This window comes from Camelina sativa, chromosome 2 (genome assembly GCF_030686135.1).
Source record: "Camelina sativa cultivar CO46 ecotype springtype chromosome 2, ASM3068613v1".
Lineage (NCBI taxonomy): Eukaryota > Viridiplantae > Streptophyta > Magnoliopsida > Brassicales > Brassicaceae > Camelina > Camelina sativa.
The window spans coordinates 21,456,668-21,476,351 of record NC_141881.1 but is presented as its reverse complement, the minus strand read 5'-3'; the positions used below and the strand labels follow the sequence as shown (position 1 = coordinate 21,476,351).

General features: G+C 34.9%; 1 protein-coding gene, 1 long non-coding RNA gene and 1 other non-coding gene across 3 annotated transcripts; 1 reads left to right on the top strand and 2 right to left on the bottom strand.

The window, feature by feature from the left end:
• Nucleotides 1-304: 304 nt before the first annotated feature.
• Nucleotides 305-4,885, top strand: LOC147948998 (uncharacterized). The gene is made up of 2 exons (XR_015581533.1): nucleotides 305-617; nucleotides 3,127-4,885. It is a non-coding gene; the product is annotated as an uncharacterized LOC147948998 (long non-coding RNA).
• Nucleotides 4,886-7,555: 2,670 nt separating this feature from the next.
• On the bottom strand, nucleotides 7,556-9,252 carry LOC147948997 (uncharacterized). Its single transcript, XM_087477631.1, has 6 exons — nucleotides 9,148-9,252; nucleotides 8,949-8,983; nucleotides 8,531-8,833; nucleotides 8,267-8,419; nucleotides 8,009-8,157; nucleotides 7,556-7,873 (listed from the first exon to the last, which is right to left on the bottom strand). Exons 1-6 carry the CDS (start codon nucleotides 9,166-9,168, stop codon nucleotides 7,869-7,871), a joined length of 666 nt encoding a protein of 221 aa, XP_087333757.1. The 5' UTR covers nucleotides 9,169-9,252; the 3' UTR covers nucleotides 7,556-7,868.
• Nucleotides 9,253-13,006: 3,754 nt separating this feature from the next.
• Nucleotides 13,007-13,078, bottom strand: LOC147948996 (small nucleolar RNA snoR60). Its single transcript, XR_015586396.1, has one exon. It is a non-coding gene; the product is annotated as a small nucleolar RNA snoR60 (small nucleolar RNA).
• Nucleotides 13,079-19,684: the final 6,606 nt, after the last annotated feature.

The following is a 19,684-nucleotide window of genomic DNA, read 5'->3' as shown; positions in this document are numbered from 1 at the left end:
AAAAACAAGTGGCAAGTTGATAAAACAAACTTATAAAATTGGGGTTATGTTTTTATTTTCCAATAAATAGTTAAAAGTCTAAAAGTCAGATTTCTTAACCTTTAATTATAGGGAAACTACTAATGCAAAATCTTGAATAGGTAATAAATTATATGAAATCTTGAATGGGTAATAAATTATATGAAATCTTGAATGGGTAATAAATTATATGAAATCTTGACTGGGTAACAAATCTTTTTTTTTTTGGAAAGTCAAAATCCAAAAAACAACTTAAAATCTACGAACAATCTAAGGTCTTATTAACACACTTGAATTTCTTATTTCACAGATTTGACATTTGATCCTCGGAAATGACTTCGCCGTCTTCTACTTCCATGCCACCGTTGATGAAAGGCGGAGAGCCGAAACCAGGCGGATCTTCTGACGGATTTGACGTCTTCGATTCCGCAACATCTCAGCGTGACTGAGATACTAGACAACGCTCAGAAGGTGTGCAGACCGTGGCGACATGTCTCTAAAGACCCATCGATGTGGCATAAGATCTACATCACCTCAAACCAAAGGTGATCGATCTTGTGGCCATGTCAGATCACTATTGGGCACAAGATCGCCGACAGGTACTCTTTTAATTCTATCCTTAACAGTCGCAAGCAAATCTAGTACTATCGTTGGTTTAAGTGATAAGATATGTGTGTCGGGTGAGATTGTTAGATTATATGTTTTCAACTTGTTACCAGTGTTCTAAATTGCTTTAGCGCTAGTCGTGTATATATTTTAAGAATATTTAAAGAAAAATTAAATCCTAAGCCAAAACATAACGTACTTGTTTAATTCCTAAGTAAAAACATTTAAATCCTAAGTCAAAAATTCAAAATGATGATAGAAGAAAAGTTTTTAAAAGAAAAGCCATATAAAAAATGATAATAATGAAAAAAATAAAATCTGAATTTTTTTAAATCCAAAACCAAAACATAACGTACTTGTTTAATTCCTTGTAAGTACAAAAAATCAAACTCGGTCAACATGATTTGAATTTAAAGGAATTCTAGACTTGTATATGAAATGCATCTTACAAAGTCAAGTAATCTGAGAAACAATTAGACTTGTAATTAATGTGCTCTGAAATTAACATTCGAGGGATTTGCTCAAGCAGTTGTGAAACTTCCACTGCTTAAAGACCTGAGGTTTCAGAAATTTAATTATTAGGAGAGTCTCTAAAACTTGCATGCATGTCTTGTTCAAATCTGAATACATTGATGCTAAACCGCACGCACTCTCCCGTTAATTATAATAATAATGATGACGCAACAGTCAGTTTTGCAGTCTTGGAAATTCATATTCAAATATGTGAATGAGGGCATAAAAATGGATTTAAACTACATAACTCCTATTGGGAAGAAGTTATAGACGCACACACACTGAGATTGCAGTCTTCATTGAAGCCTATTAGAGTTACAATAATGCGCAGTTTGGAGATTTCAATTTTACAGTCCCAAAGAATATGGAAGACATTATCCCTAGTGATATACTTGTCGGAACCCCCAAACCATCCAAATAAATCTTTTGTCTTTAAGCTTCTAATATTGTTCTCGGAGTAATCATGAATTTCTATGTTCTAGCTGGTTTAATCTTTTGAAGGGGGCTAGATTGGAATTATGATTTGAGAATGTTTTTTTATACCCATTGGTTTGACTTTGATTGGATTGTGAACATAATGAAAAGAGAAGAAAAATGTCATTCTTCATTATATAATAACAAACTCAATCATAGTCAAAGAGATGGGTCTAAAAAGCATTCTAAAGTCATAAATCCAAGCTAGTCCCATTCAAAAGACTGAACCAGCTAGTACTTAGACATCCCTGATCACACAGAGAACAACTTCAACATTGTAAGAAGCTTACATACTCAGAAGTTTTCTTTGGATGGGTTAGGGGTCCTGACAAAGATACCACTAAGACAGTGTCTTCCATCACCTTTGGGACTGTGAAACTGAAATCTCCGAGCGGTGCATTATTGTAATCCCCATTGGCATCAATGAAGGCTACAATTTTACTGCACGTCTTGACGTTCTTCCATGTAGGAGTTATGTAGTACGCATCCATTTTTATGACCTCATTCACATATTTGAATTTGAGTTTCCAAGACAATAAACTAATAACTAGATAGTTATCCGTGCTGTACATCACGGGGAAGCGTAAATGTTACTGTAATTTGTTAGTTATAAAATTATAATAGAAGTTTTATTTGAGTTACTATATACATTTTATAATATTTTACATGTAATTTACTTAGTTTCATACTCTTATTTCAACTCGTCTTCGGTATATGATACAATGTTCAAATCCGTGAATCATATAAATTTGGTCAATTCCAGAAAATAAAACAAAATCCGTATTGAAACGCGGTCGTGTTTAGAAATCTCGATTTAACTTTTTGATTTTTTAGTTATATATACTATGATGAATAAAATATAATATTTGTAATTTCTTAAATTTTAATAAAATGTCACTGCGTTGAATTGCAGTGCAAAAAAATGTTTAATAAATTAGATCTAATATTTTATATTTTAAAACATAAGCAATGTTGTATCTTAGTTTTAAAATATACCATTATTAAAAGATTTAGGGATGCATATATTTAATCTTAGTTTTATAAATAAAATTAAGTTTTATAATTATTCTAAATAGTTTGTTATAGTTTCTTAAAGTTTTTGAAACAATAAATAGAATCTGTTAAATAATTTCAAAAATATTATTTTATTATTTTATAAACCAATATAAACTTTTCTTTGGTTACTTATTAAATTAATTAAAATACAACAATTTTTTTTGTAATATGTCACATGATAGTAGGATTAAACTTTTAACAACATTGTTTAAATAAGCATATAGAGATATTCCTTTGGTGAACTATCTGCGTACCATTCTTCCATGTAAAGTTTATTTTGCACTTTACTCTACATTCTTGAGATTGACCTGGTGTTGAACCCCCTAACCCGAGAAGACTTTGTTAACAGTTACTCATCAACGATACATATTCCAAGTGGTGATGTTCATTACATAATCTTAAAGCATCTGTATATATCACCGCATGTAAGCATATAAACTAGTTTCAATATTTATGTAGACTTTCATACGCGGGGAGAGCAGAGAGTGAGCTTTGCGTGACCGCTTGAGAATGCAAAGCCAGACTATAAAAACACTTTGCCGTGTTTACATATTGAGGTTCCATTTTTTTGTTTTATCTTCTAGTTGATTAATATATTAAATTAAACAAGCAACTCCATGTAGTTGTGAACAAAATGAAAAGAAAATAAAATAAAATGTCATCCTTCATTATATAACACAACTCAATCAGAGGCAAAGCAATGGGTTTAAAAAACATTCTAAAGTCATATGTCCAACTCCAACCTAACCTCCTTTAAAAGACTAAAGCAGTTATAATCTTGAGATCCACTAGAAGTCTAGAACAACTTCGAGAACAACTTTTGTCTCATAATTTTTCCTTGGATGGCTTGGGGGTCCTGACATGTATACCACTAGGGACAATGCCTTCCATCACCTTTAAGACTGTAAAATTTAAATCTCCAAACGGTGCATTATTATAATCATGATTGCTCATAAAGGCTGCACGTCTTGAACTTCTTCCTAATAGGAGTTATGTAGTACACATCCATTTTTAAGTAGGGGATTGGATCAGTGTAAAGAATGTAATGATGACAATTGACAAGTTGTATTGACATAATATGTGTCTATGGTCTTTTACCTTGGAGTAGCGTTAGACCATCTCCATTGATCATACGCCAATGGATGTCAAACTAATAAAAACCAAAAAATAATAAAAAGTTGAGGAGAGAGAGACACACGAAAGAAATTAGCAAAATTGAAAACGAAAGTTTGAAAAGAGACTATTTTTAGATGCAATGCAAAGGTACTAAAAGGGACACATAGCTTGCAACCTAATCAAATTCTTTAACAAGCCAACAGCTAGCAGAAAAAACATATACACAAAAGCCTAATTAGTGCTTGAACAATTTGTGGAGATATCCATCAAATATGAGATAAAGCTGGTAATGATTGTTAGATGAGCAGCAACCACCAAGTACCATAAGAAAGACTGAAACTGCAATATTTGCTTGTGGCTCAGAGCCTAATATCTAAAATCATCTAATTTAGCGACCAGCATATCAACCTTTTAAATCATCTAACGCGATCACAAGTATAATTTCTAAACTTTACTTTGTGGTTTTTGTCATTTTTCGATATTATAGGTGTCTGTGATGAATGCATAGGGTTCTTAATGCATAGGGTTCGACTCCATAGCTACTCATTGCTTCGTTACCCCAAAGTGTGCTGAGAGGGGCAACATTCATAGAGATCCCATAGAGCAGTTCAGGAGCGTTAAGATTGCTGGAGGCGGGATGATCCAGGTCCATGGACGTGCGAGAGTAGGGATATTCAGGTGGCTGGGGAGTCAATGCCGGCAAACCTGGTTATTAGTCCAGTGAAGTTGTATGATGTGATTTTGGGCATGGATTGGTTACACCTGTATGGAGTACATTTGGATTGTCATCAGGGTAGAGTTGTATTTGAGAGGCCTGGAGTGAGGAGTTGGTTTTATGAGAGAGTGAGGCCAACCTTGGGGAGTCTGGTTATATCAGCTGTGCAGGCAGAGAAGATGAACAGGAAGGGTCGGGAGGTGTATTTGGCTACGATATTGATGACGGAGTCTGTAGGACAGGTTGCTGTGGGTGAAATCTCTATGGTTCGGGAATTTGAAAATGTTTTTCAGTTGTTGCAGGAGTTACCACCATCTTGATTTGATCCTTTTACGATTGAGTTGTAACCAGAAACTATGCCATTGTCCAAAGTACCCTTCCTCACCATTGACTAGTAACCCATAACACCAACTTTGGCTGCACGACGAACAAATATAATTTTCTAGTACTGTAGATTTTAAAAATCCTTGCAGAACAAATATAATTTTCTAGTAGATTTTAAAAATCCTTGCAGAATAAATATACATCAAAACAAAAATTACATCGACGTTTCACTATAGAAAAAGATTGTAAAATATAAACAAATAAATAAATTTTATCTCTCATTTGTTTTCCAATACACAACTTTTTTATATTCCTTATATATTATTAGAGAAGCACACTTTTGAAAAAGCTATTGTGTCACCGCCAGAGAGATCTGTGTACCTTTTAGAAAAATATTCTTAAATTTTCTACTTAATTACATTGACATGCCATTATATATATTTTTAAAATTAATTGAATAATAATTAGATATATCATCATTGTTCACACAAATATAAAAATCACATATTAAAACTAGTTAAATAATTACATACTATTTTAAGGCAAAATTTCACTAAAATTTACTTACAAATATATATACAAGTCAAAGTTATGTTGATTTCTTAAAATCAATATAAGTTAAACATTCGAAAAAGGCTATAAAAACATATCAATTAATATAAAGTTAATAAAAATAAAGAATATATAACTTATTAAACATATAACTTATTAACGTAATCATATAAAAATGAAATGTTATTTTTTATGTTAGTATTATTACCATAATAATTTTAATAACAAGCTTTTAATAGTTATTATAATTGATTATAAAAAAAAAGTATATTACCCTTAAATTATCTCCAACTCATTAACAGAAACTTAATTCCCAATAAATATCAATTTATATATAGATGAATAAATATAAAAATGACAACAAATTAGGGATATCATGATGTATGATTATTTATATATATATATATATATATATATATATATATCTAAGTATGTAAACTAATTAATCTCAATATTTAGTGTGATTATTCATTAAAATTGAAAATATTAATAACCGAATAGGAATATATGTTCTAATCACGCAATTTAAATATATTATGATTTTTTACACGAAAAATGCAGCTTTGAATAAATAAATAAAAAACTTTATTACATATTATATTTAACACAAATATATATTAGTTTTATGATAATAATTTTACGTATAATAATTTTCTTTAAATCGATTTATCCCGCACTATGTGTGGGTTGTTACCTAGTCATGTATTATTTGCATAGTTAAATCGAGTAGCTTATTTAATAATCTTAATGTAGTTATAGATTTCATTTTTATTTATGTCAGCTCATAATGATTATATAACTATTGCTTTTTCATAGGCATCATTTAGGAAAATAAAATTAAATACGACGGTAACTTATTAGACTACTTACAATGGTGTATTTTTAAGCTGTTGAATAAAAAATTCAACAGTTGAAGCAATGCAATGGGGTGTTGTAAAAAAGAAAAGAGATGAGGTGGAGACAACACAGTTGAAAACATTTAACTCCGTTGAAACCCAAAAGTAGTGGGTTGGCTCGCCATGTGGCACATTGTGAATGGTTTACTTTTTTAATTATAAAATAATATTTAGAAGAAACATGTTTTGTTTCTATTGGATGGTTAGATTTCAAATACTCTCTCCGTTTCAAAATATAGGATGTTTTAGGGAAAACACGCATATTAAGAAATAGTTACTTTTAAAAAGTTTAACCAATCATAAACAAGTCTGCATAATATAAAATATAAATTTAATCTAAAAGTTGCATAGAAAGTTGGAAACATGCTATATTATAAAACAAAAATATTTCTCTAAACATCCTATATTATGAACCGGAGGGAGTATTTTTTACCCAACCCAATTATTTGAGATCAATTATCTTATAGAATACCAAAATTTATTTTATTATTTTTATACCAAAATTTATCATTTTTCATTCTCTATAAATAAAGATTTGTTTCATTTAATTTGGACACAAAAAAAAAACTCATAACTTTCTATTATATTTTTGCTATCAGTCTTCATAAACTCTTGTTTATTGTTTATCCGTTTTTTTAATGGATCCTAATCATTTATATATTTTCAAAAATAAAACAAAATCTCAATTTATTTTATAAATTTATTTAATTTTTACTTATTTTAATTTATTTGATATTAACTATGATTAATAATATGTGTTCACCAAAAATAAACATAAATAAGGTTAAAAATATGAAATAAAATTAGTGGGGTAAGGTGTTGTAATTTTGTTAAACAAAACCATTGTAGAAGATAAAAATAATGTAGGTGTTGAATTATGATGTGGAAGAGAGAAAAGGTGATGTGGAGTGTTAAAAAAGAAAAAGTGGGTGTTGTAATTTTAGAACCATTGTACATAATCTTAAGGTATGTGTGACATTCTAGAAAGAGTGAATAGAAAAAGGATGATGACATTATGTATGAACCAGTCACGTAGACATCACGAGTCATTTTAGTTACAACGAGCAAAAGCTTTGCCATTGTCTCCTCGCCTATGGGTTTTCTTATACCCCCCTCTCTCTCTCTCTCTCATTCCCCATACGCCTATTCATCGTAAAATTCATACAACAATCCAATTATATCTACTGAATGTACACCGACTCTAAATTATTACAATATATATATATATATATATATATATATATATCTTGTAGTGCTTAAAAAAGAAAATCTAAAGTACAAGTGGTAACACAACGATCGATAACCATTAGTAGAAACCAATAAAGAACAACTTTTAAAATCAGATACATGTACAAATATATTTCAGTGAAACATGTAAAGTATTGCTCGATTTATAATTTCATGAAGCCATACATGAAAACAAGAAAGAAAAAGAAAAAAACACGAAAGGTTTTGTATCACACAAACTAAAAAAACCAAAGAGCTTTTGTCTTGTCCTAATTAAGGAGAGAGCTTTCTACTCCGCAGTATTCTTCCTTTTCTTCCCCTTCTCCATCTTCTCCATCTTAGCCTTCTCCATCTTCTTAGCCTTCTCCATCTTAGCCTTCTCAAATATCATAAACAACGAAATTAATGAGAGAGGTTATAATTATGCAAGAGTCGCTGGAAAAAAAATTATAAAAAAAAAAAAGAAAAAAAAAAAAAAGAAAACCAAGAACAAAGAGCAAAATTTACGTACATGGATGTTCACAGCCGGTACGCTGTCTTTTACGGAGAATTGGCGGGTCAAGACGACGAACTACTATATTCCATCCATGTGCGGTACGTCCACTTAGTTCCAGCGCCTTCTCTACACATCCTTCTCCCATAATAGAAATCTCAGCAAGTCTGGAAAATTCGATTCTTTAGTTATAATTTAATAACTTGAGACAGGGAGGGAGAGGGAGAGCTGGGAAAAATATTCACCAATTTGGGGAAGTAAGAAGGGAAAAACAACCTAGTGGGAACAAAGATTCCGTCGACCAAATCAACTGTGGGAATAACACTAATATCGGTGACCTCTCCACATGAAGAGAAATGTTCATACAACCCGATCATGTAATCAATATTACGCACCGAAGAAGGTAAACCATCTACCTTAACCATCAGCCTAATTAACAAGGAGAGAAGATTATAAATAGCACGCATGATCACAAGAACAGATACTAAAAGCATTGCAGGAGATTAAAATAAATAATAATAATAATATTAATCAACTTACTTGCTTAATTCTCGATCCAAGGGGTAGTTGCTTAACTCCGCAGGTTCTTCCGGCTGGGGTACAGGCTTAACGACTGCAGTCCATCCTCCCAGGTCACGTCCACTAAGTTTCAATGCCTTGTCTCTCGCACCTTCTCCCCAAAAATAAATGAAGGCAGGACTCCTGAGGATACCCTTTCTGTCTCTGGGAATAAAGAAACGCGCGATCTTTCCGCATTTAGCGAAATGCTTTGTCAACGCGAGACTGAGAGCAAACTGATGATGAATCCTAGTTTCATATCCCTCTACGGAAATCGAGCTAATGCTACAATAGAATTTGTTTGCAGGAGATAATATTATTATTAGCTAACATGACAAACATCTCATGGTTCCCAAAAAAAACAAAACAAAAATAATAAAATCAAATGAATGAAATTTACCGTTTTTCACTGTTCAATTTCAGCGATTCCTGACCCTAATGTACACCCAAAAAAAAAAAATCTAATCAGACATTCTCTCCACTACCTCAAATATGAAGACCTAAATCATCTAAGAGAGAGAGAGAGAGAGAGAGAGAGAGAGAGAATCAGAGGAGCGTAAGCAAATAGGGAGATCCATAAAGAGAAGAAGATTACTTACTTTGATGGCGGATTCGTCCATGGTTGATTTCACAAGAACGACTGCTAACAAGGATTTTTGTAGATCTAGGGCTTTAGGATTGATGAACAAGGTACGATTCGTGTTTTTTTCTTACGGTACGATTCATATTTATCTTTTAACCTTATTATTTTCGGACATAACCGTCTCTTGTTTTTGGGCTTTCAATTTAGTTCAGGCCTGTAACGAAGCCCATAAAACAAAATCACATTCCTTGATTCTACAAGTTTAAAAAATCTAACCGGTTTTCAAGAAAAATTCAATAGCAAATATGAATCATATATATAATAGCAGAGTTTTCTCTCATTAGAGAGTTCCACCTCAGCATAATTTTTTATAAATTTTGTGGACTTTGTCTCTAATTTGAAATTATGTGGGTTTTATCCAGTTTTATAAGCCTACTCTTTTTTATTTAATTTTCCATAACATAAGTATTTTGATGACAAAATATTAAAAACGTAGAAATATCACTATCAAGACATTTTTAATCGACATGATTCTAAGATAAACCATCAGCCCAAAACATCAAAACCAGTAAAAAAATTTCGAAATATACAGGAAAAGAAAATAAAATGGTATTTCTATGTATATTTTAGATTCATAGAAAACAAAATTAAAACAAAATGGAGGTTGGACCAACACAGTTTAATCTTTTAGATTCATAGAAATCAACTTAATAACTAGATAAACCAAACAAAAAGAAACGAAACTCTTCACAACAACACATAGAATAATACACTATCAACGAGCATCAAAATAAAAATAACAACAATCTAATCTACTAAACAACCTACTTAGCTTCCACCAGCAAGCGAAACCAAAATAGACTCAATGAACAGTCTTCCCATGACTTACCAGAAGCATCACCAATCAAACAATCAACCACTCTCCTAAATTGAAAGAAAAATGCATATGTGGATGATGAACAATTGAATTCAAAGGAAAAGGACAAAAATAGTCACGAAGAATGACTGGATGAAGAAGATAATTAAGTACGGACACTCTCATTTCAGAACAAAGCTACCAGAAAATTAACACAAAATACGGTAAAATCCTATAATAAAACAAGAACTGCCCAACAAGGTAATAAATGATCTTTGGATAATCGCCAAGTAAAAATGGCCCATTTTGGCCACATATATATTGAGGCCTTAATAATACAATATAGATATATATGAAAGAGAATAACAGCTTACACCATACACAAACACATAGGAAAGGAAAAATAAATAAAATGTGTATAAAAATAAAAGAGAAAAATGACATTAAAAACATGAAGTTATATAGTAAAAACGTTTTTAAAAAGGCTCAACTTTGCTTATGGTGAATTAAATTGTCAATTTTTATTATTTTTTCAGTTAAATCACAAATGTTTATTGACTTTACCAAATTAGACACATAGTTAAGTCAATTAACAGATGAATTTTACAATGTAAGTCAACGTTGATAACTTCTGTTAAACAGTGAAACAACGTCGTTTGTAAGTTAAAAATAAAATAACAGAGCCGCTGCGTATATTGACAATTTTACATAACAAAAAATATATATATTGTCGAAGAATTTGAACCTTAGCTTTTTCTCAAATTCAGATTTAAGCCGCCAATGGATTCCGTGGGAATCGTCATCTAAACTCCACCGCCATCCCTGGGAATGTCTCAGCGAGGAGATGGTGATCTCCGCCACGAAATCTAGAAAGTGAGATAGAATTAAAATTTGATAAATCGTAATGGAGAAATAGAAAAAAAAATCATATTGGAATTGGTTAATGGAAATGCTTAAATGAGGAAGAAAGAAAATTTTACTGATAAGTACGCGGTTCTATCGATCGTGAGAAGGAGAAAGTCCAAATAAGAGATTACCAAAAAATATATAAATATGTGTTTGGTTAAGTATTGATTAACTCATCTAACAGGTGGCAGGTTCAAATCACCATATCATGTTTTTTCTTTTAATATTACAAATCGACGTCATTTTACTGTTTAACGGATTTTACCGATGTTGACTTAATACTATAAAATATATCCGTCAGTTGACTTAACTATGTGTTTTATTTGGCAAAATTAACAAAAGTTTGCGATTTAACGTTAAAAAATAATAAAAATTGACAATTTAATTAATATTTTTGCTAACTTCATGCTTTTATTGATATTTTTTCAAAAATAAAATAGAATGGTCAATAAAATAACAAAGAACCCTGCGCAACGCGCGGATTTCATCTCTAGTTACAACAAAGGTTATGGACGCTTTCAGTAAAATATACGTTTGGCTGAAAAGTATCTAAGTCGGATACTAAAAGTTTTGTTATTGTGTGCAAAAATAATGGGTGCGAGCAACAACAAAAGATGAAACAACATAGTATTTTTGGATTATAATTTTTTCATTAGGATCAATTATGCAAAAAATTATAAGCCAACTCATATTGGATCTTTTTGGTGGTATCAGCCATGGACTGAAACCAAGGGACTTGGAGAAACCATTACTTAAAAATTATGGTTTAACGCTCACTTATCTCACCAACTTTGGGATGCTTTAGAGCAATCTCGTGAGTTATTAAGAGGTTCTCATAAAAGTGATTATGAGCAACTCCCCAAGTATATCTACAAGATAAAGAAAGCAAATCCTGGTACAATTGCTGACCTAGAGCTTGTAGGTAACCAAAGGTTTAAGTACCTGTTTTTTTTTGCCTTAGGTCAATGTTTAAGAGTATTTGAATTTATAAGAAATGTAATAGCAGTGGATGTGACGTTTTTGAAAGAAAAGTTTGACATAATTGAACCCGTAGAGAAGTTTCCTTTGAACGTATTTTGATATTTCATTTGGTTTTTATGCTATACTTTATAATATCAATGTCGTTTCTTTGCATTATGAGCGAGTAGTTTTACTTGTTTGGTTTTATGGGTTGATTTAAGAGGAATTCATGGTTCGCTTCAATTAGGTTGTTAGATCTTATTTTCGGTTCTATATTAGAGTTCTTTTGGGACATCTTTATTTTAATGCATGTGCTTAGATTGATCACCAAGTGCTGATATAGAGAATGGGAGCTCGGTGAATGTATCGAACTTGTTTTACTAGCTGGTTGACATGCGTCGTTGTCTGCGTAAGTTGAGTAACAGAGTATGAAGACTTTAGATTTTCATTATATGATAATAGCTTGTTAGTTCATTAGTGTAAGATTTTCATTCTATGATAATAGTGTTCAATAGCGAACACAAATTGAAGAACTATGGCTAAGACTAAATAAAAGACTGGGGACTTAAAAACTATGGATCGATCCCAATCTTTTATTTAGTCTTACCCATAGTTCTTTCTCTTATAATTCAATTTGTGTTAGCTATTACTCTCTCTGGGATCGATCCTTAAATACTTCAACCGATTAACTGTACACTTGCAGTAGTCGTGTGGTCTTTTAAGGTAAAAGATTTTGAAGCAAAAAATCACACTCATCACAAGCTTTTAGGCGCCGTTGCCGGGAAGTAACTAGCTGCCCATTGAATTTGATAAGAACTTTCGTCTAAGATACTTTGAATTTTTCTTTTGAATTTTTCAAATTTAGTTTTAATTTTCTTGTTTTTCGATAACCTCTATTTTCTTTTAGTTTATGTTTTTGGATTTTGTAGTGCATGACTAGGAGTCAACCTTCCGGAACTGTATCTCCAATTCAAGACATTGATAATATGAAAACTCCTAGAATTTGTATAGTGTAAAACTGAAGATCTTCCTTTTAAGGAAAATTAAGAAAACGAGTGAAAAGGACTTTGGGACTTAAAAACAAATTTGCAAGTTCGGAGCAGCCAACTTGGTGGCTGAAAACAAACAAAATAAGGTAAAAAAGATTCAAAGTAGCATCAGAACTTGGAGTTTGCAACATTCATAATGTTCTGAAGGGGAATCCAGGTAAAATCATCATCTGCCGATTTCATGTATTGATTGGTTTTAAAAACAAAAAGATGCAATGCAGTATAAAGTAAACTTATAAAGATAAACTTCGAATGAAATAAAGAACCAAACCTGATCTGATTGAGCAACATAAGAGAATATGACATCAACCATGCCAAGAGAGTCAATATGTTTATGTGTATAGATGTGACTTACGATCCAAATGTTATCAACACCACCAAGAATTGCAGCAGCTATAACTTAGATCTAAATACTAGAAAAATGTCATTCTTCATTATATAATAACAACTCAATCAGAGTGAAAACGATGGGTTTAAAAAGCATTCTAAAAGTCAGAAGTCCAAGCTAACCCCATTCAAAAGACTGAACCAGCTAGTACTTAGACATCCCTGATCACACTGAGAACAACTTCAACATCATAAGAAGCTTACATACTCAGAAGCTTTCCTTGGATGGGTTACGGGTACTGAAAATATACCACTAGATACAGTGTCTTCCATCACCTTTGGGACTGTGAGACTGAAATCTCCAAGTGGTGCATTATTATAATCCTGATTGGCATCAATGAAGGCTGCAATCTTAGTGCGTGTCTTGACCTTCTTACATGTAGGAGTTATGTAGTACGCATCCATTTTTATGCCCTCATTCACATATTTGAATTTGAGTTTCCAAGACTTGGGAAATAAACTCATAATACTCCTTTGGTGAACTATGTGCATACCATTCTTGAAGACTTTGTTAGCATTTACTCATCAACGATACATATTTCAAGTGTTGATGTTCATTACATAATCCTAAAGCATCTGTATATATCAGCGCATGTAAGCATATAAACTAGTTTCAATATTTATGTTGACTTTCATACGCGGGGAGAGCAGAGAGTGAGCTTTGCTTGACCGCTTGAGAATGCAAAGCCAGACTATAGAAACACTTTGTCGAGTTTACGTACTGAGGTTCCATTTTTTGTTTTTATCTTCTAGTTGTTTAATATATAAAATTAAACAAGCGACTCATGTAGTTGTAAACAAAATGAAATGAAAAGAAAAGACAACTCAATCAGAGTCAAAGCAATGGGTCTTTGAGCTCATCGTACGAGTACTAAAGAGACGATTTAGATGCAATGCAAAGGTACTGAAAGGGACACATAGCTTACAACCTAATTAGTGCCTTTAACAAGCCAACAACTAGAAAAAAAAAATCATATACACAAAGGCCTAACTAGTGCTTATACAATTTGTAGAGATATCCATCAAATAAGAGATAAAGCTGGTAATGACTGTTACATGAGTAGCAACCACCAAGTAACATAAGAAAGACTAAAAAAGCAATATTTGCTTGTGGCTCAGACCCTAATATCTAAAATCAACTAATTTAAAGACCAAATGATCAACCTTTTAAACGAATGAACTATATATCTTTAGGAATCACAGAGCAATGGATTTGACAAACACTAGAGCATCTTGGCATTGTAAGGAGTTCTTGAAGGAAGGCACACTTAGCCTTTTCGGTATAGTAAATATCGAGCCTTAACTTCTCCAAGATTTTTGAATTCTTCAAGAAGTATCTTACTAGCTCTGTTTCTCCTTCATACCCTGAGATCGAACGTTTCCATTCCACAAAGTTGAGCGATGATACCAAACACTGGGGAACTGTTGAAAACATCACCTTTGGTTCTTTCTCCTTCTTACCACGCATGGATTGGTCCTTAACCAATTCCTGCAAAAACAGAAGAAAACAAGTTGACTAGAGAAGAAATATAGACAAAAGATTTTCACAAACAATATGGCATAAATCAGAGGGTTACAATTATTCATTACCATTACTAAAGATTCTAGTTTTGGGCAGCTCTCAAGAAAGAGTGGCAATAATTCAATATCAGATTTAGTAAATTGAACATTCAGACGGGATAGGTGACGGAACTGAAGCAGTATTGGTTCTGATTTCGAGTATTGAAAGATTTCCTGGTAACAGAAGTAAACAAGTAAAAAGGAATGTTATGGTGAGAAACTTTCGTGGAAGAATATTCATATATAGAGAGGCTCAAAAGTTGAGAACGGAAAATACAGAAACTGGGCGGAGCTTCCACCGGAGTTAATGTCTTCGATTCTGCTCCGTCTTAGTGTTGAAGAGATACTTGGCATAGCTCGTAAAGTGTGTAGATCGTGACGAAGAGTCTCTAGAGATGATAGACAGGTTTTCACCAAAGTATCAATTCCCTATGCAGTTGTAGTACAAAGGGTTATCAATCCAAATGGTTGTTTATTGCTAGCAGGAAGGATATGATCAGTACAATACAAGTCAAGCCAAGCAGATAGGGTTTTGGTTCTAACAGTCCTAAAATAAACAAAAGAAAAGAATATAAACAAAGAAACCACATGACCTAAGCACTCGATGCAAGCAATCGAGTACATGATCGAGTGGGGTGATCGAGTATGCAAGTGAGATATGAACAGCTCGATGTATTACTCGATACTGGTTATCGTGTACCTGATTGGGTAGATAGTCGAGTAAGTGAAGAAAATGCAAACAATTAAAATACGAAAGTTCCTAAGGATGGGGGTAATCGAATCCTAAGTGTTCTAGACCAGTACAAATTCCTTACATGCCTCAAGCAATTATTTCCTAGACAATGAACCTCTAAAACCTTGTCACCACACTCTCGCACTAGCAACAATCAACCTTGAACACATTACCACACTGTCGCACTAGCAATATGAACAAGCAGGCATTAAGGTCGATCCATTATTGTCAGTAGACTCGAACTCATCTAATTTCTTACTCAGAGTCAAGTAAACCTCTAGCATTGGCTAAATCAAGCATTTTATCTACTCCTTTCAGCCTGTAGCATTGGTAAACGCCCTAGATCTAATCTCAACCTCTCGGTCTGTTGACAGCATTAAGAACACCAACCTAGAAGGAAATCTATCAATCATTTACAATCAACTAAGGCATCCTAACCGATCAAGAATACAAAATCATATATCCCATCCCTAGAAACTTTACTACACTACTCGGACATAGAAACGAATAACAAAGCAACAGAAATGAATGAAAATGACATTGTATTAAAAGATAGAGTAGAGTAGAATGAGTACAAGATGTAGGTCAGTCTTGTCCCAATCTGAGAACGTTGAAGGCATACGACAATAGTTACGTAAATAGTGGTGATGACGTTGCTCTAGCGATCGCTAAAACAATACCCGTTCTTTGCCACCTCCAGCTTTTTGGGAACGGATTATCCAAAACCGGCATAAAAGCCATATTTGACAATTTTCCGAACTTGTTACATCTTGAGTTATGTGGTGGACACCTTTACTTCAATGTTAAACTTGTTAAGAATTTAGAGAAGCGGTATTCCGAGAAGATCAAAGTTGTGAGATACTTATATCAGGGGTGAGTACGTACGTCGTCTACAACGTACGCACGACTCGTCTTGTGACTAGATAAGGATAAGCGGATTAGGCCATTGCAAAAAATGCAATGATGACAAGTGTCTAGACTTGAAATTAATGAACTCGTTCGTTCCTGCCCTCTTTTCAGTACGTAGTTTCGATAGACATGTGTTGTTTCTTTGGTCTTTTAAACCGTAGAAAACATGAACCATTTGACTAAGCTTGATTGACCCAATGTTAAATACAAATTGGAAATCAAAACTACCAAACGAAATAACTCCGCATCGAAAATTCAAAAAAAAATCAAATGGTTTAAGAGAATCCGAATTATATATATAAACATGAACCATTTGACTGAAATTTATTAAACATCAATAGTTTTGTTAGATATACCATATACATATAAGAAAATTTAAATATACTAATAAATCTATATATAATATTAATTAGTTATGTTTATTTTCTTATAGCTTTTGTCCAAAAAACAGATTGTAACAAAACAAAATTCAGTCCCTAATAAAGCTATTTTCGGAAATCTGAAATAATCCAATATCAGAATAACTTGAATCCAAGAAAACTGAATAAACGAATGTCAACCCTAAGCCGAAAGTTTCAAGGAAGGTCATGAATACTTTTTGAATTTTGCTATTTGGTATTCGATTGTTGTTTTGAATGGTATATAATATATGTGTTAGTTTTTGTCAGTTTGTAAACAAAAATAAAGGAGAAAAACAAGTGGCAAGTTGATAAAACAAACTTATAAAATTGGGGTTATGTTTTTTTCTTTCCAATAAATAGTAAAAAAAAAAGTTAGATTTCTTAACCTTTATAGGGAAACTACTAATGCAAAATCTTGAATAGGTAATAAATTATATGAAATCTTGAATGGGTAATAAAATTATATGAAATCTTGAATGGGTAATAAATTATATGAAATCTTGAATGGGTAATAAATCTTTTTTTTTTTTTGAAAAGTCAGAATCCAAAAAAACAACTTAAAATCTACGAACAATCTAAGGTCTTATTAACACACTTGAATTTCTTATTTCACAAATCTACGAACAATCTAAGGTCGTACCCGGTCAGCGTTCTGCCCCCTGGTTTGATTTGTTCTGGCGTGACGCCCATTTTCTCCAGTGTTTGCGAGAACAGGACGTTAACCATGCTACCGGTGTCCACTAAGACGCGTTCTACGTCAAATTCGCCCATTCTGACTTCCACCACTAGGGGGTCGTTATGAGGGTGGTGGATCCCCTTGGCGTCCTCCGCGGTGAACGCGATGGGGTTCGTGCTTAGCGCTTCTTCTTCGGAAATCGCTTGGACGTTAAAGACCTGACGCGCTCGCTTTTTCAGGGCTCGTACAGAGTCCGGGCATTCATCGGTCTGGCCGATGATCATAGATATACGACCCCGAGGTGCTGCTTGATCGCTCTGCTGTCCTTTTTGACGTTTGGACGGTGTCTGGGGGACTTCCACTGTCCCTGGCAACGGCGCCTGCTGCTCGGTGGGGGGTGGCTGTTGCGGAGTATCTGGTGCGTTATTGGATTGGTTGGTACCCTTCTGACCTCGGCCGGGGTTGGATCGTCCGAACCTTCCTCCTCGACCTCTGCCACCGCGGCCGCCGCGAGAAGCTTTTGGTTGATAGACGGCTTTGATTTCACCGGACAGGTACTTCTCATATAAATAATTGGACAGGTGCTTGCACTCGGCTGTTGAATGGCCGCCGAACATATGAAAATCGCAGTACAGCTCCTCTTGTGCATCGGAAGAAGCGGTGTTCTATCCTTCGTCCTCGGATATCGCGTTGACTACTCCGCGCTTGGGGTCCCTCTGGTCGTGATGCTTCCGAGGTTCCTGATAGGTTTCCCGACTTTTTTCTTTGGCCAGGGCCGGGCAAGGAGGAGGGAGCTTGTTAGCTCGCTTCTCCTCATCTTCCTCCACGTAAGCGACGCGAGATCCTCGGTGAAGGGCTTCGTCCAGGTCAGTGGCTTCCCTGATATTGAGATCTACGTGCAGTCGGGATCCGGGAATGAGTCCTTTCTTGAAAGCAGCGATTGCGACGTCCTCAGCGACCGTTATGGTGGCGTATTTTTCCTTGAATAGGGTGAGGTACTTTCGCAGGGGTTCGTCGGGCTCTTGGACTATTTCCCATAGTTCGGCGCTGGAAGCGTTGCGTTCTATGAACACCCGATAATTTCGCAGGAAGGCTGTTGACAGTTGTTCGAAACAGTCGATAGTGCCCGGAGGGATATGGGAAAACCATATTAGAGCGTTCTCGATCAAACTGTCGACGAACAGTTGGCACTGGCCGGCGTCCTTCTGCTCCTCGGTGAACCTAGCTTTTGCGATAGTAGCCATGAACGAGGTCAAGTGCTGCACTGGATCCTTCGTTCCATCGTAAGTTGGAACCCTTATCTTTACGTTCGGAACATATGTTCCCAAGATGCGCTGGGTGAATGGAGATCGCTGCGTGGCCTCGAACATTCTGTCGATCTCAGGTGCCGAGCTTACAGCTCGGTGGAGGAGGGACCCCATAGCTTTGATCCTGAGGTTCATTTCCTCCAGCTCGGGGCAGGAAGGTGTGGCCGGATCTCTCTGAGAGGATTGCCCCAGCTGAGGCTGCGTCCCTGATGCTAGTACGGATGGTACGTGCTGGTTCGGGAATCGGAAAGTCGAAGACGGCGGGTCGCTGAACAGGCGGCGGTTTAGAGGATCGTTCCTCCGAACCTCCTGTGATGTTGCCTCGTTCTGTTGACGTGGCGGGGGTGCGTTGTGTCCCATCGCGTCCAGCCGTTGATTTGTTGCGGAGATAGCCTGGAAGAGGTCCCTGGATATCGTTCCGAACACGTGACGGAGGTCGTCCATCGTGACGAACTGGGATGGTTGGGCGACTTGCGCAGGCGATCTCAGTCCATCGACAGTTCCATTGACTGGTGGCACCTCGTCGGCCTCCTGATCCCCCTGGCGGGGTATCTCAACTTCCTCCACCCCGTCGGCAAGTGCTGCGGACTCATCTGCTGGGTTGGCCGAAGTTCGGCGAATACCCGTCCGCGCGTAGACGCGCGTGGTGGGTGTGGCGACAGGTGGATCCGCGGCGACGTCCTGAGATTTGGTCTCTCGGTTGGTTGGATCGTCTTGTCATGGGGCAGTTGCGTTGGCACCGTTGTTGAGGATTGAAGACATGGTGTTGGCTCTTGCTTTTGATGAGATCTAGAAGATAAGTGTTTTGT